The sequence below is a fragment of the Pipistrellus hanaki genome, assembly GCF_964339955.1.
Source record: "Pipistrellus hanaki genome assembly, chromosome: X".
NCBI lineage: Eukaryota > Metazoa > Chordata > Mammalia > Chiroptera > Vespertilionidae > Pipistrellus > Pipistrellus hanaki.
Window position 1 is genome coordinate 81,364,564 of NC_140524.1, and position 24,059 is coordinate 81,388,622.

At 39.2% G+C, this 24,059-nt stretch overlaps 1 protein-coding gene across 1 annotated transcript in view; it reads right to left on the bottom strand.

Annotated features, from left to right (window-relative positions):
- Positions 1-24,059, bottom strand: part of CFAP47 (cilia and flagella associated protein 47) — a gene marked incomplete at both ends in the record, with an annotated part of 384,890 nt that overhangs the window by 313,175 nt on the left and 47,656 nt on the right. Inside the window, 5 exons of the mRNA XM_084869970.1 lie at positions 5,930-6,171; positions 7,601-7,817; positions 19,116-19,212; positions 19,313-19,505; positions 20,165-20,320. Of these exons, the coding sequence (XP_084726096.1) occupies positions 5,930-6,171; positions 7,601-7,817; positions 19,116-19,212; positions 19,313-19,505; positions 20,165-20,320 (905 nt within the window). The remainder of the gene's footprint in view (positions 1-5,929; positions 6,172-7,600; positions 7,818-19,115; positions 19,213-19,312; positions 19,506-20,164; positions 20,321-24,059) is intronic.

Sequence of the window (24,059 nt, forward strand, 5' to 3'; positions counted from 1 at the left end):
CATGCCAATATTTCAAAAAAAATCCAAAAAAACAGAAATTGATCAATGAAACAAACACTCTAAGATTAGAGAGGGCTTTATTTATTTTGTTTCTGTTTTTGTTTTAATCTTCACCTGAGGATATTTTTCCATTGATTTATAGAGAGTAGAAGAAAGAAGGAAAGACAGAGAAACAACAGTGTGAGATGTTCATGGTTGCCTCCTGCATAAGCCCTGACTAGGGCTCGAGGAGCCTGAAAGGTAGGTAGGTGCCCTTGACTGGAATTGAACCGGGGACCCTTCAGTCCACAGGCTGATTCTCTATCCACTGAGCTAAACTGGCTAGAGCTAGAAATGGCTTTATACATACATATTCAAAAACCATTCATGATCCCTGTTTGTGTCCCCTCCATGTTTCTCAATATTCTGAAATACTTATTATTAACATCAGACTATTATTCAGTTTTTAGAGGAAGGAATTACCAGAGGCTTTTTAAAAATGTTCATATCCCTAGAAATGTAATTTCTGATATAGCTATGAGTAATCAATACATTTCTATAACTCAAATGTACTGAGAACCCAGGTGGCATCAAGCAAATTTAGAGAGAGCTGCTTATCTCTTTAAATGCATCATCTTGCCAGCACCGGTTTGGCTCAGTGGATAGAGCGTCGGCCTGCGGACTGAAAGGTCCCGGGTTCGATTCCAGTCAAGGGCATGTACCTTGGTTGCGGGCCAGTAGGGGGTGTGCAAGAGGCAGCTGGTCGATGATTCTCTCTCATCGACGTTTCTAACTCTCTATCCCTCTCTCTTCCTCTCTGTGAAAAATCAATAAAATATATTTTTAAAAATACATAAATGCATCATCTCTAAAGGAAGTAAATAATACTTAGTGGAAACAACGACTCAGAAGTTCTTTCTTAATGAAGAAAGCATCACCTGAGATTCAAAGGCAATGGGCAATAAACGGAGAGAGATGAGTGATCACCATAATCTTTGCTTTGGGTCGGGGTGACTCTCATGTGATGGTAGTTTCCTCAATCTTAAAAAAGATATAGTGACTACATCCTATGACTATGAAGGGAGATAACAATACATGTAAAGATTAACATAGCACATGATGCCTAGAGAACACTCATTGTCAGGTATTATTAATACTCTTGAATGTCAATACAGTAATTTATAAAAATAATAGAAACTGGGCACGGAAGAGATAATAGTCTAGTGGGAGTCCACTGGGATTAGATTTGTTTATAAGTAACAAAAAGTCCCGATACAGTGGGTTAGGAAGATAGGAGTTTGTTTGTCTTATGAAATTAGACATCCACAAATAGGTATTTCGGGGCTGCCTTAACAGATTGACAAGGCCTTCAAGGAGCAATGCTCTTTCTAGCTTCCCACACTTCCATTCCTTACTGTGTGGCCTTTCTCAATGTAGAAAGATAGCATAGTGATTAAAACAGCACAATTTGAAGGGTCAGACTCCCTGATTCAAGTTTTAACTCTCTGTCTTACTAGCTGAGACCTTGGACAATTTACTTAACCCACGTTAACAGTTTCCTCATACATAAAATGGGGATAACTTTATCTAATGCAGAGAATTTTTGTAGGGGATTAGATAAGCTAAAATATGTAGAAGTATTTCAGTGTCTGGCACAAAGAAGGATGGCAATAAAAGAAAATCCTGTCCATATCTCTTTGGCAAGAAGCTTGGGAAAAGAGATTTCTAGATAAGAACACTGCTTAGCCAAACAAAATGAGGATCCTATTAGGAAGGGGAATATATATCAGTATGGGCTTAGCAACATCTACCACAATAGGAAATGTATAGAAGCATATAATTGTAGATAACATTAAAGAAATACACAGTGGGAGCTGAAAAGATGGGGAGAGGAGTCAAAATTGGCCCAAGAAAGTGGAGAAAACCTCATTTAAAGAGATGGCATTTGTGTTGTGACTCAAGGATGAACAGAAACTCTAGAGGAAGACAAAGCCAAGGGAAGTGTCAAAGGCAAGTGACAGTGCTAGAAGAGAGAGGTGTGTGGAAAAGATTGTGATGGGATGTAACTTGGACATGGAAGATTCAATGCTATGTATAAAGGCACTTAAACAGGGAACAGGGGACATAAACTGGATGGTTAGACTGAGCAAGGTGGGATTGGAAGGGCAGGTATTAGAAATGGCCAAGGAGGGAGATAATTAAGAAAGATAGTGAACTGATTCAAGTCAAGTTTGAAAACTGAGCAGACTCAAGGGTTCAGAAAGGTTAAAGACAACAAAGAAGAAAACAAAATGAGAAGAAACATGAATAATGCCTATGCAAACATCATATTAGAAGCCAATTCCATCTTTAAAAACATCAGTCCACCCTTACACTTTTCCCTACAGTATCCACTAACCAAACAAAATCCAAAATATATCATACCTCATAAAGAAAGGACAATCACAATATAACATTTAATTAGAACTATTTTAGTTTACAAAAAATATAGTGAGGGACATGATTAAATACATTATCTGAGATATAACTCCAATATAGCAAAAGGAATATAAGAAAAACAACTTGATAAAAATTCAGTTTCTATTTACACAAAGCAAAAACAAAATTAAGTAATTATGATATTTATTCTGAGCATCAAAAGAAGAAATGATATAAGAAAAAACTATGTATATAAACTATGTATACTTTGTTTATTGTTATCGGAAATAGATTTGAGTACTGTATCAATTGTGTTCTAAAAAGATCAAAAGTGTCTGGCCAGTGTTGCTCAGTGGTAAAGCATTTACCCATGAGCCAGGTCATGGTTCAATTCCCAGTCAGGGCACATGCCTGGGTTATGGGCTCTATTCCCCAGTAGGAATCCTACCAGAGGCAGGCAATCTCTGATTCATTGTCATCATTAATTCATTGTCATCATCTCCCTTCCTCTCTTTAAAATCAATTTTAAAAAAAGATAAAAAATACTTAAGGACTAATGAGATTACTCATATAAACATTTTGTTTGGAATTAAAAGCTATTGTGTTCTTGTGCTTTGATTAAAAAATTCTAAGAACAACCCAAAGAAAATAAAAGTAAATACTAAAATATCCCCTGTAAATATAAGAACTAAAGATCATGAGAAGTATAACTGGAGTTGCAGTTTATGATATTGCAATTCCATCTCTATTTTGACAAATTCAGCATCATCTCTGCATTTCCATGGCAGCCACTAGGGTGAAGCCCAGCCCATTCAGCCATAGGTAGACTAAAGAAAGACAAGGAAAAGTGCCAAGCCTATAAGCTAAGATGCAGATTATATAACTAGCACTACTAGATACCTGTTTTTTGTTTTTTTTTTAAATACTGGAGATTTACCTAGAATCTCTGAAATGTGTAGAAATAGTTTCTCTTTCTTCATATTATTCATTTAGCTTTTCTTTATATTGGAGCAGGACCCAAAATTATCAATATTAATAACCACACACACAAAAAAAGAGCTGGGTCAAGTGAATCTGCTAAATAATAATGGAAATATACCTGAAATGTTTAATAAATAATCTGGATTCTGCTAAATCAATCCAGGTTAGTAAAAAGATTAAATATGGCTATATCAATGATCTCCAACCCAAATGAAGGAACAGTCCTACTCTTTGTTAAGTTTGTCAACATCTCTGCCTATATCTGCACTAAAATTGTACACTTAAGTTGTTCATAAAACTCCCTGTTACAGACACTGGTAGAATTATAAAAAAGTCATGATTTGGAAATAACTAATACAAGAATATACACCTAATGCAAGATTTCTACAAAATAGAATTCCTCTGTGATCTGATATGTACTCTGTTTTGATCACAAATGAAGACTATCCCTAAATTAGAGATAAAGAGGGAGGGAGGAGAAAGAGGAATTGAAGAAAGTAGGGAAAGTAAGACAGAAGGAAGGAAGCGGGAATAAGGAATTGAGGATGGGTTGCAAGAAGCATAAGTTGTTATTACCCTGAGGATACTTCAAGGGGATGGGGGAATCCAAACAATCAGCAATTGTCCTAATCAAGTGGCTATTTGACACATACTCTTTGTCAGTCATTATGGAAGAATTTTTTCATATATTTAATCTTTATGAGATATGGTAGTCTCTTCACTTTACAGATAAAGAAACCAGTGCTTATCGAGTATTTTTCCCAAGATCACAAAGCTAGTAAAAAGCCATGACTAGTTTTGAAATCAGGTCTATCTGACTCCAAAGTTTGTTTTAAATTTCTCATGCAGCATTAGACTTCAGTTGGATAAAACATACCATGCGACTCACTGCAGATACAAGGACCCAGATCTTTCCATCTAACTGGAAAGTCCTGACATGTACCTGACATGAAGACACCATATTTATCATTCTGCTTCTAACTTGCCTTTGTTTTACTTTAAAAGATAGCTTGTGTCCTCATGAGATATTCACAAAACATCACAATGATGTTTGCCAAATGTGATAGGCTAGTACATAAGTGACAGGTTAGCAGTGACCAGGGCTCATTTTTGTAACAGTACATTATGTGGAATTACCAATTCCAGGAACTGGAAGAAGCAAGTTAAAAATATATTTAACAAATACAAGGAACCATAAAAAATGGTAATTCTAAGCCCTGACCAGGTAGCTCAGTTTGTTAGAGTGGCATCCATATACTCCAAGGTTGCAGGTTCAATGCCCAGTCAAGGCACATAGAGCATATATAAGAAACAACCAATGAATGCATAAATAAATGGAATAACAAATCAATGTGTTTTTTGCTCTCTCTCAAAAAAATTAATCAATAAAATATTCTTATTTAAATGACAGTTTTAAGTTCTTAATTTTATTAATTAGACTTTATTACCTGTATTAAACATTGACTGTAAAGAATTTGTAGATCCTTCTAAAAGAATACACAATCTCAAAAAATTTAAGCATTCTGAATCATACTTTATCATCATCAAACTAAAACTAAACAAAAAAATACTGAGTTCACCAGTATCTGTCACAGTTAGTTTTATTTGTCAACTTGGCCAGGCTATGGTGACTAGTTGTTTGGGCAAACATCAGTCTAGGTTTTAGTGAACAGGTATTTTTTATATGTGATTAACATTAAATTAATACATTATGAGGAAACAGATACGTTTTCCAATGTGGGAAGGCCTCATCCAATAAGCTAAAAGTCTTAAATTAAAAGACTGAGGTTCTCCTTGGATTCAAGGCTACAACATCAATTCTTCCCTGAGTCTCTAGCCTGCAGGCTTACCCCACAGATTTCAAACTTACCAGCCTATACAATCATATGACCCAATCCTTTGATCAATCTCTATATGTCTCTCTATCTCTTTATGTTTGATATATATATATATATATATATATTTCTTATTATTCCCATTTCTCTAAGAACTCTAATATAGGATTCATATTTTTAAATCAAATGTACAGTGGTGCCTCGCATAACGAACGTCTCGCACAGCGAACTTTGGACAGGTTTTTCATGAAACCATCGGCCAAAAAGCAGAAAATGGATGAAGATGTGCAAGATTCGGTAGACTCTACTTAGTCTGTCTTAAAATTAAAAAAATGTGTGTTTTTTTTAAAAAAAAATTATGTTTTTAGATGTATCTAAATAAAAATATGTCATCTTAGCATATTTTTTTTATGTCATCTTAGCATATTTTATGCTACAGAACGAATTATTTTTTTTAACATGTATTGTTATGGGAAAACGTGTTTCACATAACGAACTTTTCGCATAACAAGCTTGCTCCTGGAATGAATTAAGTTCGTTGTGTGAGGCACCACTGTATATTTTATGTATGCAAAAATAAATGCCCAAATGACCATGTTAGATTTATTTCTATGTTCATAGTACCATTATACAGTACACATATAATTAATGATTAATGCCTGAATACAATACATGAATAAATGAATGTCTAAATCAAACAAACAATAAACTATTACCTTTACTTGGACGAATGAAAAATGATTCTCCTTCTTCTCTGCTTACTGGTATCCATTCAAAGTGAACAACATAATTCTGACGATTATGCAACGTAACTGTCTCCCTAAAACATGTTTTCAGCAAGAAGCCATGTGGTTTTAATACTACCTCATTAGAGGATAGCTCAAGTCTTACTGGCATAACAATTGCCCTCACTAGGAGGTGCCCACCAGGTATATTGTTCACTCTAAAGGTGAAAGACCTGTAATACAACAAAGGCATCTGAATTTAATTGATAATAATTATTTGTAATTATAGAATTAAGTTACATGTAAAAATGCACATACTCATGACTAACATCCTCAATTCTTAACAAAACATCAAAGTAATCATGAAAGAAGACTACAACTGAAATATGAGTCTATAAATCTATAAATTGATACATATATAGTTTCTATATTTTGGGATCAAATATAATATATACTTCAAGTGTACCAACATCTAAATTATTGGAGTGCCAAAAGAAGAGAGAGAAAAAAATATTGAAAAACTATTAGAAGAAATAATGACAGAAACTTTCCCTACCTGGCGAAAGAAATAGACTTACAAGTCCAGGAAGCACATGGAACCCCAAACAAGAGGAATCCAAAGAGGACCACATCAAGACATATCATAATTAAAATGCCAAGGGTAAAAGACAAAAAGAGAATCTTGAAAGCATTAAGAGAAAAACAGCTAGTTACCTACAAGGGAATACCCATACGACTGTCAGCTGATTTCTCAACAGAAACTATGTAGGCCAGAAGGGAGTGGCAAGAAATATTCAAAGTGATGAATAGCAAGAATCTACAACGGCTGAAACCGGTTTGGCTCAGTGGTAGAGCGTCGGTCTGCGGACTGAAAGGTCCCAGGTTCGATTCCGGTCAAGGGCATGTACATTGGTTGCGGGCACATCCCTGGTGGAGGGTGTGCAAGAGGCAGCTGGTTGATGCTTCTCTCTCATCGACGTTTGTAGCTCTCTATCTCTCTCCCTTCCTCTCTGTAAAAAATCAATAAAATATATTTAAAAAAAAAAAAGAATCTACAACCAAGATTACTTTACCCAGCAAAGCTATCATTTAGATTGAGGGTCAGATAGAGAGCTTCACAGACAAGAAAAATCTAAAGAAATTCAGACACACCAAAGCAGGATTATATGAAATGCTGAAGGGAATTCTTTAAGAAGAGGAAGAAGAAAAAGGTAAAAATAAAAATTATGAACAACAAAGTGACAACAAATACATATCTATCAATAAGTGAATCTAAAAATCAAGTGAATAAAAAATCTGATGAACAGAATAAAGTGGTGAATATAACAGAATTAGGAGCATAGAAAGGGAGTGAACTGACAATTCTTGGGGGGAAGGGGATGTGAGGAGTGCAGGAAGAGATTGGACAATCTTACACCTATGAATGAGGACAATGGTAGGGGATAAGAGCATGGGGTGGGGGTGGGGGGAATCAGGTGGAGGGGAACTATGGGGGGGGAAGAGGAACATCTGTAATTATCTGAACAATAAAGATTTATTAAAAAAAAATATATATATATATATATACACACACTATTAATTATTAGGGAAAATAAAAACATATCCTATAATAGGACACTTTGATTCTACAATAGCAAATAGAAATTTGAAAATAAATCTTACTTCCAAAATTTTCCAGCAGTGGAAGACTGGAATGTAACTGAAATATGAGTATTGGATGAAGGTGGAATCACATATGAAAATTGTTTGGTTTTCTGAAGTTCTTTCAAATTAGCATCTAAATGGATCAAAATATACTTAGGTAGCATATTAACAACATGCAGTTGATGAGTATTTATGGAGTTCACACAAATATCACCAAAATTAAGGACAGAGGGTCCTAAAAAAAAGAAAAGGTATTAAGTTTAATATTGGCAACTGTTCATTTGTATAAAGTTTTCATAGTATATTTTTATCAACTTATAAAAAATGGTTCTCAGAAATATATTCATTATAATGTCAGAAAGTATTACCCAACTTTTTATCTAAATGTCCATAATTTGCTGTTTGGAGATTACTGGCTAATATTCAATTTAATTATATTCTGATTGCATGGAAAATAATTAGCACTCATAACTCATCTTAGTACATGTATTTTCATACTCCAACACCCTCTCCATTTTCATCAATACATTTATGGTCAGAATAAGCAACCTGACCTAGGCCTGAGCGAGGGAGAAACCTGCAACCAAGGTATGTGACCTTGACTGGAATCAAACCTGGGACTCTCTATTATAACAATTTAAATAACTATGTCTTGTCCTGCTTTTTTTTTTTTTAACAGATTGATTTAATTATAACTAATATACAGTAAACTATACATGCTTATTAGTGTAGACTTTCATAAGTATTGACATGTCTACTCCTGGGGAAAAAATCACAATGAAGAGAGTGGATATCCATCATTCTAAAAAGTTTTCTTGTGCCCCTTTATATTCTCCCCATCCAACCATCCTCTGTATTCTTTCCCAGACAACCACTCATCTGCTTTATGTCAATGTAGATTAGTTTGCATTTCCTAAAGTTTTATATGAATGGAATAATACAGGATTATATAGTTTTTCTCTGATTTCTTTCACTCAGCAATTCTTTGGAGATTCATTCATGCTGTTTCATGAGTCAATAGTCCATCCCTTTATATTACTACGTAGTAGTCTATCAGAGGTGAATGTTTGTTTATTCACCTGTTGATTGACACTTGGATTGTTTCCAGGTATTGGCTATTACTATCAAAGCAGCTAAAACCTTTGTGCATAAGTATTTATTCGAACATATACTTTTATTTCTTTTGGATAAATATTGGAAAGTGGAATGGATGGATCATATGATACATGTATGTTTAAATTATAAGAAACTGGCAAACTGTTTTAAAATGGTGGGTAATTTCACATTCCCCACTTAGCCATCCTATATAATATAGAGGTAATATGCAAATTGACCCTCACACTGTAAAGCTGTCACAAGATGGCTGCCCTTTCCAGGCCCTTCCCTGGACCCACCGCTGATCAGCCTTTCCTACCCCAATTGAGGGTGGGGTGGCTAGCCAACCCCCCACACCCTATGGCCCTTCACCCAGGCTGGCCATGCCCCCACACTTTCCCAGGGCTGGGGGTACCCCAGGCAGGCTGCAGGCACAGTGTTGGTCAGAGAAAAGGGTCCTGGCTGTCCCTGGCCTAGAGAGTCCAGAAAATCTCAGCAGTGACCAAAGACCAAGACCGAGTGGAAAGGTCCCTGCCTGTGCTTATGGCTTAAAGTGCCAGGAGGAGGCGGAATATCTTGAACCTGCAATTCTGGCCTCTGCACACCAAGCCTTGGTGCACACCATGCCAGTGGCACCTGTGGGTGAAAGGGGAAGAGCAGGGAGGCAGGGTGTGGAGCTGGGAGGGGCCTAGAGTTTTTAGGAGCAGCCCATCTGCCTAGGTTGCTGTGACCTGCGCACTCAGGCTTGGTCAAAGCCCCTGTTCAGCTCTGCCTTCCAGGTGCGGCCAGCCCTGAGCTGGCTGGTGTTATGCTCAGAGAAGCAGCTGTCACTGGGTTCAGTTACATAAGAGAAATCAAAGAGCCAAGAGTAAATATCCTCCCAGCCCCTTCCTATGCCCCAGGGTGAAGAGGGCTGGGGATGGGAGTAATGGAAAACAGCTGCTGCTTTGGATTTTATAATGAAAAGACTCCTACTATGTAGAGAGGAGAGCTGATTCATTTCCAGCAACACCTGGCATGTTCCCTGCCCCAGGCCTGAAGCCTGACAGCACCTAGCAAAGGTGTGTCCACGCAGCCCTGTTGGATCCTGGGATGTTGGGAGCAAGTTTGAGCTGCTTTGATTAAAAAGTAAAGACTGAAGAAAACCTCTTTTTACTCAAATGGCACTATAAAATGCAGATTACAGCACCTGATTTTGTCTTATGTGTTGATTTTGAGGCAGAGCGCAAATAGGCTCATGGAAAAGCAGAAAAAAACAAAGAGAAAGGAAGAGGATTCTGCTGTCCACAGAAATTAACGTTATTTTTTGTGGGTTTTTGTTGTTGTTGTTGTTGTTGTTGTTGTTTATCCTATTGTTAAAGTCGGGATATGCCATTTAAAACACTTTATGGCATTAGGTAATGAGCTAATACTTCCTCTGTTAAGAGCAAGCAGCAGTGCCTTTCATATGAGTCGCATACACTTAATGCATTCAAAAGGAGCATACTGAGTGGAGAGAATGGTATGTGTCATTATATAAAGACCTTGGCATTAAGATGCTATCTGGCTGAAGATTGTATTCATTTTGCAGTTTAGAAAATGTAGACAAATCCGGCTTTGAGAATGAATGTGCATGCTTAAATGCATGACTTTATTTTAATTTATAATGACCAAATAACCAGTCACCAGGAGGTGCACTGATGGGTCCCACAGCACAGAGGGTCTGGGTGAGGCTGCATGGTGCAGACCAGGGCCAGGGGACCTGAGGCTGCTACACCCCCACCCCAGTGCTGGGGAACCTGAGGCCATGCCCCCCACCCTGGTGCCTGGTTCATGAGGCTGCATTCCCCACCCTGTGGAACTTGATGGGGGTGGGGCCGGCTGGGTCTTGGTGTCATCCAATGGGGGTGGGGCTGGCCAGACACTTCTATTATAAAGGACAAATAGTAATATTAACATATTTCCTCTAATTAATTCCCTTTTAATGTGCAAGAACTTTGTGCACCAAGCCACTAGTCCTATCTAATAAGAGAAATATGCAAATTAGCCATAACTCTGCTACACCTACAAGCCACACACACCAGCCAATCAGGAGTGAATATGCAAATTAACACAACCAAGATGGCTGTGGCCACAGAGAGAGCAGGAGGCTCGGGTTTCCCAGGCAATGGAGGAAGCCAAGCTTTCCACACACCCTGGCCACCTCAGGCCCCCACTCAAGGCTACAAAGTTTCAATTATAGAAGATAAATAAATACCAACAAAAGTGGTGACAGCCACGGAACTAGAGAGAGCAAGAGGCTTGAGTTGCCCCTGGCTATGGAGGAAGCCAAGCTTCTGCAGCACTGGCCTGCCTCGGCCTCCGCTCCAGGCTACAAAATTTCAATTATAGAAGATAAATAAATCCCTACAAAAATTGCTGCAGCCATAGGGCAAGCTCCACTCAAGACTACAAAATTTCAATTATAGAAAATAAATAAGTCCCAGATACCAGGGCTTCTGCTTAGGTCGCTGGGGGGCATGGCTGGCCTGCAAACCACCACAGGCCCCTCACCCAGGCTGTCCCATGTCCCAAGGGAACCCCCACCCTGATCCAGAACACCATTCAGGGAAAACCAGCCATCCCCAACCATGCACCAGGCCTCTAACCTATCTAATAAAAGAGTTATATGCAAATTGACCATCATTCCAACACACAAAATGGCTGCCCCTATGTGGTCAAAGATCCTGCCCCCATGTGGACACAAAATGGCTGACCCAAGATGGTCAGCAGGGGAGGGCAGTTGGGAGGGACCAGGCTTAGAAGGGAGGGGAGTTGTGAGCAATCAGGCCATCAGGGGAGGGCAGTTAGGCGTCACCAGGCCAGCAGAGGAGGGAAGTTGGGGGTGACCAGGCCTGCAGAGAGGGGCAGGTGGGGGGACCCAGGCCTGCAATGGAGAGCAATTGGGGGGGGGCAAACCTACAGGGAGGGCAGTTAGGGGTGACCAGGCCTGCAGGGGAGGGCAGTTAGGGGTAAACAGGCTGGCCGGGGAGCAGCTAAGCATCAATCAGGCTGAGAGGGGAGTGGTTAGGGGGTGATCAGGCTGGCAGGCAGAAGCGGTTAGGGGCAATCAGGAAGGCAGGCAGACAAGCAGTTGGGAGCCAGCAGTCTTGGATTGTGAGAGGGATGTCCAACTACCCATTTAGGCCTGATCCTAAACGGGCAGTCAGACATCCCTCAAGGGGTCCCAGATTGGAGAGGGTGCAGGCTGGGCTGAGCGACACACTCCCCATGCATGAATTTTGTACACCAGGCCTCTAGTATATTATAAAAGTCCAGTTCCCTCATATCTCTAGCAAGAACTGAAATGGTGAGTTTTTTCTTTTAACTTAAGCCATTCCAATAGATTTATCTCACTGTGGTTTTATTTTGTTTCCATAACAACCAACAATGTTGTGCAACATTCTATGTGCCTACTTGTCAGCTGTAGATTTTCATTAATGAACTATCTATTCAAACTCTTTGACTATTTTTAATTGGGTTGTTTGTTTTCTCAAAATTGAGTCTCAAAACTTTTATATACATTCTGATTGCAATTCTTTCATCAGATATATAATTTGCAAAATTTTCTCTCGATCGATGGTTTGCTTTTATCCTCTTATTAGTATGTTTTAAAGAGCAGATGTATTTAACATTGATCAATCCCTACTTATCCATTTTTTTCTTTCATGGATCGTGTTTTTTATCTTATCTAAGACATTTTGCTTTCCCCATGATCACAGCTATTTTTTTTTATAAGTTGATAAAAATATACTATGAAAGCCCATGGATTATGATACATTTTTATTTAATTTTGGTATATAATGTAAGACATAGATACAAACTCTAGTTTTGAGTTTTTATTTATTTATTTTTTTAGTGTGTGTCTCATATGTTCCAGCACTTCTGATTAAAAAGACTATCCTTTCTGCACTTCATTCCTTTTGTTCTTTTGTCAAAATTCAGTTGTCTAATATGTGTAGGTCCATTTCTGAACACTCACTTATATTTCATTGGTCTATGTATCTGTATTTATGCCAGTATCACACTTTTTTCCTTACTGTGGCTTTGTAATTGATAGGTTCATTTTAAAATTCACTTGGAAATGCAAAAGAATTATAATAGTCAAAATGATTGTGAGGTGAAAGTGATAACCACTACACTATGGAAATATCACTATGGGAACTTTCAGTGACTACTCTTGGCCTGTGTGAATACTAGGTGATTCTATAAACCTTTCTAATGGTCCCCACCCCCCGCCAGCTTTACCTAGTTTCCTAACAGTACCATTAACAAATAGGAACCTAATTGACATTTAAAGAACCTTCAGCAGGCTACAACTTATTTTCAAGCCACATGAACCTCAATAAGAGAGAGCACATCCAGGGTCAAACTTAACAACTCTTCAAAAATTTAAAACAATTGAATCCATACATGTTTGTACTCTGAACAAATAGAATCAAACTAGAAAAAAGTACTAGAAAGAAAACAGAAAAATCTTAGAATATAAATAACAAACTTCTAAATAACCAATGAGCCATAGTTAATGTTTCCACGTAAATTAGGTAATAATGAAGTGAAAGAAATTGAAACTATGTAAGAATATGTGGGATGTAGTTAAAGTACTGCTTAGTAAGAAATTTATAGTACTAAATTACTATATTATGGAAAAAAATGATCTAAATCAAGAAACTAGAAGAAATGCAACTCAAATAAAAATCCAAAGCAAACAGGAGGAAATGATAAATACAAGAGAAGAAGTCACTGAAATTAAAAACAGAAAACTTATGGAGAAAAATCAGTGAAACAAATGCCGGTTCTTTGAAAAGAAGAATAAAATTGATAAACCTAGACTACCAAGACTGAAAAAGAAAAATTAGAAGGAAGATATACATTTCCAATATTAGAAAGGTAACAGATGCTGGTGACTCAAACATTAAAAGAATAATATGTGAATGCTACAAATAACTCTACACATAAAAACATGAAATCTTAGTTGGAGGGGATCAGTTCTACAATAAAACAACAAAAAATACACACACTACCAAAACTCTCCTAAAATGACATAGATTATCTGAATAGTCCTACAACTATTAAAGAAATTGAATTTGCAATTAAACATCATCTGAAAATGAAATCTTAGTCAGATGGTCTGTCTAAAGAAGTCTAACATATAAATAATGCGCCTCAAACTCTTTTAGAATATAGTAGAGGAAAGAACACTTCCTAACTTTCCCAACTCTGTTTAGGAGGCCAATATTACTCTAATGGAAAATAAAGACAAAAAAAGCAAAGAAAAGCTAAAATTCAGACATATATTTTATGAAAACAAATGCAAAATTGTATATTATGATTTAACATATTATGAGGTAGAGAAAAAGGAAGTTGGTAAAAAAAAAAAAAGAGAAAAAAAAGCTGAGAAATATACTGTAGAGAAAAACATTGGTTATGAAAAAGGAATGAACCCTGACTAGGTGACTAAACTGTTTGGAGCTCTGTCCCATATAGAGAAAGGTTGCAGGTTTGATTCCTGGTCAGGATTCATACATAGGTTGCAGGTTCAATCCCTGGTTTGGAGTGTGTACGGGAGACAACCAATCAATGTTTCTATCACTCTCTCTCTCTCCCTCCCTTCCTCTCTCTCTAAAATCAATAAAACATATCCTTGGGAAAGAATAATAATAATAAAAAAAAAACGAGAAGAGAAATCAAGACAGAAAATGTGGCAAATCCCATTCCTCCCCTTAATATTTGAGCAATTTGATCAAAGTGTTTCACCTCTGGGCTTTGCTTTACTCGTCTCTAAAATGGAAATAAAATTGTTTACCTAAATTATTTATGTCATTTAAAAGATTAAATGAGATCCTGTTTGTAAATTATTCAACACAATGACTGGCTAATAATGCATCAATAAATGGTAGCATAAAACCAAAATGACTGGAAATATGCTGATGAAGCAAAGAATACCTCACACAATTTCCAGTGTTACCCAGACTTCTATAATAGTGTTCACTAATTGACTCAATTAATCTCTAACTCCTCTATTGTATCTTTTGACAGCCATTTCAATTTTTAAAAATATGATAACTATAGAGCAAAATTTTCTTTAACTAAAATGTCTTCTGTGAGTACCACTCCCTGTTCTGTGCATAGGCTGGAAAAGCAACCTTAAGGTATAAAAGTGAGAGTGAGCCTTGAAGAGAAACTGAATAATTGACCCCAAAATGTCACATTAGCATGTGGATTATTTTGAGCTGAAGGCAATTAAGACCCTGCAGACTCAAGAGAAACTTTTACCTCTCTCTTGACTACCTAAAAGAACTTAGGGGTCAGTGTCTCAGAGAAAGAGCTATTACCAGAGATAACTTTTATCTGAATGACCTGTGTAGTGGGGCAAACATCTGCTCTTCTGGTCCTGTGAATTACCCTTCTCTCCTTTGAAGCTCTAGCTCAGGATAGCATATAAGCCTCAACTGTCTGACTTTTTCTTGGGTTTCATATTTTACTAGGGGCCTTGAAAGGAACTGTGGGCCATGAGGCTGTGGTGGGCACAGAGGCAGATCTTGGCCCATTCTCTGTGCCCCTGCCCCCACCCAACCCCTCCCAACATGGCCTTCTCCCCCATCTACTGGCAGCCACGCTCCCACTGCTGCCACTCCCAGGAGCTGACAGTGCTAGCCCCGCTTGCACCCGCTGACTGTGAGGAGTGATTGGGGCTGGCACCAGCAGCAGGTGTTAGCAGGGCCAGAGCCATCAGCAGGTGTGAGCAGTGGTTGCTGCCCCGATCACCCCTCAGAAGCAGGGAGAGTTTGAGAAGCCCTGAGGGGCAATAGGGACCGGCAGCTGCCACTCATACAGGCTGACAGTGCCTAGCGATCAGGACCAGTGCTAGGTGTCAGCAGTGGGTGCAAGCGCCAGCTTTGGCGCCAGCTGTGGGTGTGAGCGGGAGTGGGGCTGGCACCAGTGCTGGCAGTGGGTGCGAGTGGCAGCTCCAGCACCAGCAGTGGGTGTGAGCAGGGCCCAATCACCCTCAGGAGCAGGGGAAGATGGAGAAGCCCTCAGGGATGATCAGGTCCAGCAACCACCTCTCGCACCTGCTGATGGTGCCGAGCAATCAGGATCAGCATCAGGTGCCAAGTGGGGCCCACACAGGCAACAAGATGTGAGTGCCAGGCAGGACCACAGCATGTGGGAGCAAAGAATTCTCAGTTACCACCAGAGGCTCGCCTGATGATAGCAACCAGTGCCCCACCTTGATCTGGCACCTCTGCTCACCTGCTCCACCATCCCACCAAACCCTATGCCCACCATGTTCCACGCATGCTAAAGAACTCAAAAGTTTAAAAGAAAAAATTTTCTTCCCCTATATCTCCTTGCTGATTTCATAAACTGCCTCCCCCAAACATGCTTCCTCCAACTGATTCAAAACTCCTATCATCAGAGTTGCTGACCTTGTAAACTCAGATAGGGGCCCTGCCCCAGGGGGCCATTATTAAAATGCCCAGGACACCACGTGAAGAAGGGAGAGAAGTTGGTAGAGGAGTTGTCGAGCAGTCAGTCAGTGGACACTGTAATATCTAACTTTGCTTCTTTTGCCTTTGAATAGATCTGATCATCTGACAAGTCGGTCACCAATTTGGAAGACAAAGATCATTTACCACCCAATAGTAAAAAGTAAATTCTTGGGACTATAATGCCCAATACCTATCTACATGCATGGCACAAAATGGAAGCCTAGTAAATGATATTTAATCACATTCCACTGCTTTGCTCTGACCTTGTACATATTTTGATGTCTCCTTTTAATCTGGATAATATCACAGTTGGTACTTGGTATCTTTGTGCTGTATTTTCCCTACAGCAGTGGTTCACAACCTTTCTAATGCCGTGGCCCTTTAATACAGTTCATCATGTTGTGGTGACTCCCAACCATAAAATTATTTTTGTTGCTACTTTATAACCGTAATTTTGCTACTGTTATGAATTATATTGTAAATATCTGTGTTTTCCGATGGTCTTAGGCTCTACAGCAGAGGTTCTCAACCTGTGGCTAGCAGAGTTGCCTAAGACCATCGGAAAACACAGATATTTACATTATGATTCATTAACAGTAGCAAAATTAGTTATGAAGTAGCAATGAAAATAATTTTATGGTTGGGGGTCACCACGACATGAGGAACTGTATTAAAGGGTCACGACATAAGAAAGGTTGAGAACCACTGGCCTAGAGGGAGACAGCACATCCATTCCAATTAATCATCCTCTGCTCACATCTCAGGGCCACCCTAAGCCTGCATAGAAGGAAATGGTAATTTCCTCTTTGGACCACTATAGTCATTATTTCTTTAACTACAATCATCCTTTAATAGGTTTGGTGAAAATTATCTAGGGAAGGACACAGTGTAACATCTCTGCAAGGTTAAGAAGGAGTTGACACTTGTTTCCTAACTCATGACTATACACTGAGTGGCCAGATTATTATGATCTCTAAATGCATAATAATCTGACCACTCAGTGTGTGTGTGTGTGTGTGTGTGTGTGTGTGCGCGCATGCACTCGTATGAGGCCTGGTGCATGAATTCTTGCATGGATGAGGTCTGGCCAGTCTGGCCAGGGGACATGGGCAGTTGGCCGGAATGCCTGCTAGTCGAACCCCTGGTTGAGGGGACAATTTTCATATTAGCCTTTTATTATATAGGATATACGCTGAGTAGCCAGATTATTATGCATTCGGAGATCATAATAATCTGGCCACTCAGTGTAATTTGGTGAGGTCATTTTAGAAAAGTTTTTGGTAGTTTTTTAAGTTAGACAGAAACTTACCATACAACCCAATAATTCCACTTCTAGGGATCTAATCAACAGAAATGAAAACAGCTGGTATGTCTCAGTGTCAGAGTGTTGACCTTAGACCCAAGGGTTGTGGGTTCAATTTCTGATCAAAGGCACATACCTGGGTTGCAGGTTTGATCCCTAGCCCCAGTCACAGCATGAAGGAGACAACCAATAGATATGTCTCTATCACATCAGTCTCTCCTCCTCTTCCCCTTCCCCCTCCTCCTCCTCTCATCCCCTCTCTCTCCCTCCTTTCCACTCTCTTCAAAAATCAATGGGGGAAAAAATCCTCGGGTGTGTATGTGAATGTTTATAGCAGCATTATGCACAATACCCTCAAATTGGAAACAGGTCAATGTCCATCAAATGGCAAATGGATAAATAAAATGTGGTATTCTGCCATAATCAGTTTGGCTCAGTGGATAAGAGTGTTGGCCTGTGGACTGAAAGGTCCCGGGTTCGATTCCGATCAAGGGCATGTAACTTGGTTGCGGGCACATCCCCAGTGGGGGATGTGCAAGAGGTAGCTGGCCAATGTTTCTCTCTCATTGATGTTTCTAATTCTCTATCCCCCTCAATTCCTCTCTGTGTAAAATCAATAAAATATTGTTTAAAAAAATAAAAAATAAAATGTGGTATTCTGACAAAATGAGATACTATTATTATTATTTTGTTGTTGTTGTTAATCCTCACCTGATGACTTTTTAAATTAATTTTTAGATAGAGTGGAAGGGAAGGGTAGAGACACAGAGAGAGAAACATAGATGTGAGAGAGGCACACTGACTGGTTGCCTCCCTTACTTCCCTGACCAGGGCTGGGGATTGAGCCTGCAACCAAGATATGTGTCCTTGACCAGAATAGAACCCAGGGCCCTTCAGTCAGAGGGCCAACATTCCAAACACTGAGCCAATCTGGCCAGGGAAAAATTAGATACCATATATATATATATATATATATATATATATATATATATATATATATAATTTTAAATGTATATCTATGCTCTAGTCAGTATCGCTCAGTGGATAGAGTGTTGGCCTACAGACTGAAGGGTCCCCAGTTCGATTCCAGTCAAGGGCATGTACCTTGGTTGCAGTCTCCTCCCCAACCAGGGCATTGTTTGAGGTGCATGCAGAAGGCAACCAATCGATGAGTTTCTCTCATGTCGCTGTTTCTGTCTTTCCCTCTCCAACACTCTCTAAAAATCAATGGAAAACTATCCTGCAGTGAGGATTTTTAAAAAAATGTATACCTACTACCACGTGGATGAAACTCAAAAACATTAGCTAAGTAAAATAAACAATATAAAGGAGAACACATTGTATTATTCATTTTATACAAAATATTTAGATCAGGCAAATCTAGAGATAGAAAGTTGAAAAGTGGTTGTCTGGGGCTAGGACTGGGAATAGGGAGTAACTGGCTAATGTTATGAGGATGATGGCAACATTCTAAAATTGAGTTGCGATGATGATTGCAGAACCCTGTAAATTTACTAAAATTCATTGACTTGCATACTATAAACTGGTAAAATTTATGGAATATTAATTGTACTTAAATACATATGTTAAACAAAAACATCAGTAAGTATTTATAAATTCTCACCAACGATTACTTGATGAATTTGTTTTGGTGTCAAAGTTAATTTGCAATCACGTTTTTCAGAAAATGTGGATGGGAACGATTTAAGGGCTTTAAGGACCTGTGAAAAATCAAATTATTCCAAAATTAATTGTTCAATATTAGCAAAAAGTAATTAAAGAATTATTATGGCATAATCAAAAGTAAAATATTATACATGCCTTTCTTCCTAGAGCCATTGCTTCCTTGGATTCTATATTCCTGGTACACAGCAGTTGGTAAGGTTTGACGTTACATTGTATTAAAGGTGGAACCATTACTTCCAAATTCGATTGTAAAAGTTTGGGTGACTTCATACCTGAAGTTGGATATATTCCTATGTCTACACTGTCATATGCATACACATCTTCCTTGCTGAAATCATAATAACAACAAATTGAGGCCAAGTCTTTTGGAAACTACATCTGTAAACTCAAATTTTCCTCCTATAGAATGTTATTGCTGCCCCACTGAATCAGATTGATGTATTAATCTGCTTTAAAATGTCCTCTGCTGAGAAGACCCCACTCTCAAACACCTCCCCAAAGAAGTTAATGCTCACCCCACCACACCCAGGAATAACTCACAGTCAATGATTTATATGGAGCACAAAAGCAAGCTGATTTGGCTTACAGCAGGAACAACTATAATATGTTTTATAATTTATGTTCAATAGACTCTAGGCACCAGGCTGAGTTTAAACTTTATTTGAAACACACCATTCTTCAGTTCCCTCCCTTGCCCTAGCTTGCCTCTCTCACACTGCACACATTTCTCCTACAAGAACACTCTCTGAAAAGATCATGTGCTGGCATCCTTGTTTTAGGATCTGCTGCTGGGGAGACCCACACCAGATACTCTCAAATCAAAAGTGAGAAAGTAAGTCATTGCAGTAAAAGTAGTTCAAGGTTTTACTCTTTTCATATATGGAAAGTTAATTTAAAACACTGAAGAGAAACTAAGGAGTAAAGAAAAAAATCTGGGTCTATAGGCATCACAATCTGGGTCTCGTTGCTTCAGGAAGTGAACTTTACCTCTTCCCTGCTTGTTTCTTCAAGCGTGCATTCCTTAAAGAGTCAATGTATTTTCTATAATAGTCGTCATGTGCTTTCTTCTGTAGTATTTCAGAATCAGTGTATGCAAACTCAGTATCCACATAGTTATGCCTTGGAATCTTTGTAAAAATTGTCCTACAATATGAGCAAGTCCTGTTAATATTTTCATATATGCATTTATTTGACCAGTATTTATTGAGTGGCACCTATACCATGGATTAGGCATAAAATGGCGAATAGGACAGATTCTAGTCCTTTACCTCATATCCTATTATATATCGAGACATTATTACACAGAGAACTACAATAATATTTATAGTATCCTTCTTAACCAAATCACAGAAAATGTAATGGCCCTTAACCTGAACAAACTCTTGGGGAATTAGTCAAGTAAGCAATTTGGAGAATTCTAGATTATAGACAGGAGCAGATCTGAATCTGATTAGTGTTATATTTCATATTCACTAACTGGGTTCATGCTTTTCCTTTTTACCCACCACATATTTTGTACACAAAAAATAAAAAGTACAATTATTCATATCTTCTGGCCTGATCTACCTCAATTCTTAGCAAATTTTATCAAGCAGATTCTCATCCTTAATAATTAAGTCATTAAGTTTGAACCTATTACAGCAGGCTGCTCTTATCCATGGTTTCACTTTCCAGTTTCAGTTAACCGTGGTCCAAAAATATTAAATGGAAAATTCCAGAAATAGACAATTCATAAGTTTCAAATTTCAGGCTCTTCTGAGTAGCGCAATAAAACCTGGAGCCTTCCCACTCCATCATGCCCTGGAAGTGAATTACCCCTTTGTCCAGTGTATCCATGCTGCATATGCTCCCCACCTGTCACACTGTAACCTTCTTGGTTATCAGATCAGTTATGAGAGAGAGAAAGAGACAGAGTTAGAGATAGAGATGAGAGACAGAGATAGAGATAGAGATGAGAGAGAGAGATGAGAGAGAGAGAGAGAGAGAAAGAGAGAGAGAGAGAGATAGTGATGAGAGAGAGAGAGAACACAAGAGAGCACATTCACATAGCTTTTATTATAGTATATTATTATCATCGTTCTATTTTATTATTAGTTATTAGAGGCCCAATGCACAAATTAGTCTGGCTGGCCTGGCCCTGATTGGGGACCAATCAAGGCCAGGGGGCAGGGGCTGTGGGCAATTAGCCAGCAGACCCCACCCCAGATTGGGATGGGAGGCTGAATCAGGGAGGGACTATGGGCAGTAGCCACCATACTTGCCCCTGATCTGAGGAGTGGGGGGGGGGGCGGCTTGGGGGTGGAGCTGGCTGGGGGAAGGAATCAGGGTGGTGGGGGCTGATCAGGGGTGGGGCCTTCCAAGGGAAGGGGTGTAGGCAGTGGGCCAGCAGGCCCTGGCCCCAAATGGGGTGTGGGAGGTCCATCAGGGGCTAGCAGCCAGAGGGAGGGTCTGCAGGAGGTTGGCCGGTCCCACCCCCTATTGGAGTAAGGGAGAAACTGGGGGTGGGGAGAAATTGAGGATGGGGCTGCTCCAGGGGAGGGGATATGGGGGATTGGCCAGTTGCCCTGCCCTTGATGGGGTGGGAGAGGCCAATTGGAAGCAGGGCTGGCCTGGGGGAGGGACCACAGGAGGTTGACTGACCAGCCCCACCCCAGATCAAGCTAATTTGTTGGCCACAGTGGGTGTCAGAGCAATCAGTCATTCCAGGTCATTACCGCATTCTGGTTGCTGGCTTTTTATATAGTATATACACTGAGTGGCCATATTATTATAATCTCTGAATGCATAATAATCTGGCCACTCAGTGTATATCCTGTATAAAAGAAGGCTAATATGCAAATTGTCCCCTCAACCAGGAGTTCAACCAGCAGGAAGGCAGGCCAACTGCCCATGTTCCCTCCCCGTGCCAGGCTGGCTGGACCCCACCCATGAATTCATGCACTGGGTCTCTAATATATATATATACCCTGAGTGGCCAATTATGCATTTTGAGAATATAATAATCTGGCCACTCAGTGTAGATTGTTGTTAATCTCTTACTGTGTTTTTATCATAGGTATGCATGTATAGGACAAAACCTAGCACATATAGAGTTTGGTACTATCCATGGTTTCAGGCATATGGGGGAACTACTATAGTCATACAATCAAATGAAATTTAATGTAATATTTCTCCTTATTTTCAACAATTCCTCAATACTTACAGTCAGATTGCTTTAACTGAGTTAAAGTCATTAAGAGAGTGAAGCAATAAGAGAGAAACAAATGCTTTGTTATTCAAAGATAGTTAATGTTAAAATTTCCTTTTCTTGCTGAAACCAGTTTGGCTCAGTGGATAGAGTTTCAGCCTGCGGAACCAGATTCTATTCTGGTCAAGAGCACGTACCTTGGTTGCGGGCACATTTCCAGTGGGGGGTGTGCAGGAGGCAGCTGATCGATGTTTCTCTCTCATCAATGTTTCTGACTATCCCTCTCCCTTCTTCTTTGTGAAAAATCAATAAAATATAATTTTTAAAAGTTCCCTTTCAGCTCTGTGAACCTTAACTACCTTTAGAACCTAGAAATAATTCCTATTTGTGAAGTTCCTGTCTGTAACAAGGACTTGGAAAAGAGTACAGTAGCCCCTAGTTATTCATTAGAGATACTATTATAGGAAACTAGAGGCATAATGCACGAAATTCATGCTCTGGTAGGGTCCCTAGGCTTGGCCGACAATCAGGCTGTGGAGCAACCAATGGGTTGATCAGGCCCCTGCTCACACCTGCTTGGCCTGGTGCTGCCCACTCACTGGCCCTGCCCCCCACCGCTACTACCAGTAGGGGCCTGCAGGCTGGGGGCAGTTCCTGCATTGAGTGTCTGCCCCCTAGTGGTCATTACACATCATAGCAACCAGTCATTCCTGCAGTCATTCTACCATTCTGTCAGTTTGCATATTAGGATTTTTTATATATAGATGCCTGAAGTGACAAAGACCTGGCTATTAATATATCTCAGTGATTATCAGCTCCTTAAAAACTTAATTTCAACATATAACTCTGAAGCTTTGAGTAGGTGATTTTTTATGTGTAAATTACAAGAGACAAAAATTACAATGTAAATAAAAAATTTTAACTGGCTTACTTATTAAAAAATATTTACTGAGTGCTCTCTATATGCCTGACACTATTCTAAGTGTAGGACATACTGCAGTAAACAAAAAGTAGAGTCCTGGTTGGTGTGGTTCAGTGGATAGAGCATCAACCTGTGGACGGAAGAGTCCCAGGTTCGATTCCGAGTCAAGGGCACATGATCAGGTTGTGAGCTCCATTCCCAGTAGGGGGCATGCAGGAAGCAGCTGATCCATGATCTTCTCTCCTCATGGATGTGTCTATCTCTCTCTCTCCCTCTCCCTTCCTCTCTGAAAGCAATAAAAAAAAATGTATTTTTTTTAAAGTAAACAAAAGTTTCTATCTTATTTTCTTCTGAAAACTTGAAAAATTAATTTAAGCACATTAAAAATAAAACAGAAATAGCCAAAACCGGTTTGGCTCAGTGGTAGAGCGTCGGTCTGCAGACTGAGAGGTCCCAGGTTCGATTCCGGTCAAGGGCATGTACCTGGGTTGCGGGCACATCCCCAGTGGGGGGTGTACAGGAGGCAGCTGGTCGATGTTTCTCTCTCATCAACGCTTATAGCTCTCTATCTCTCTCCCTTCCTCTCTTTAAAAAATCAATAAAATATATTTTAAAAAAATAAAACAGAAACAATAATTATCAACAATTTAATATACTAAAAAATTTCATTACTTACAGTTACTAATTGCTAGCCAGAAAATAACTGGGGAAAAATTTTGCATTTCTATTAGTATGGAAAACAGTGAATTGAAAAAAATAATTATGATAATTGT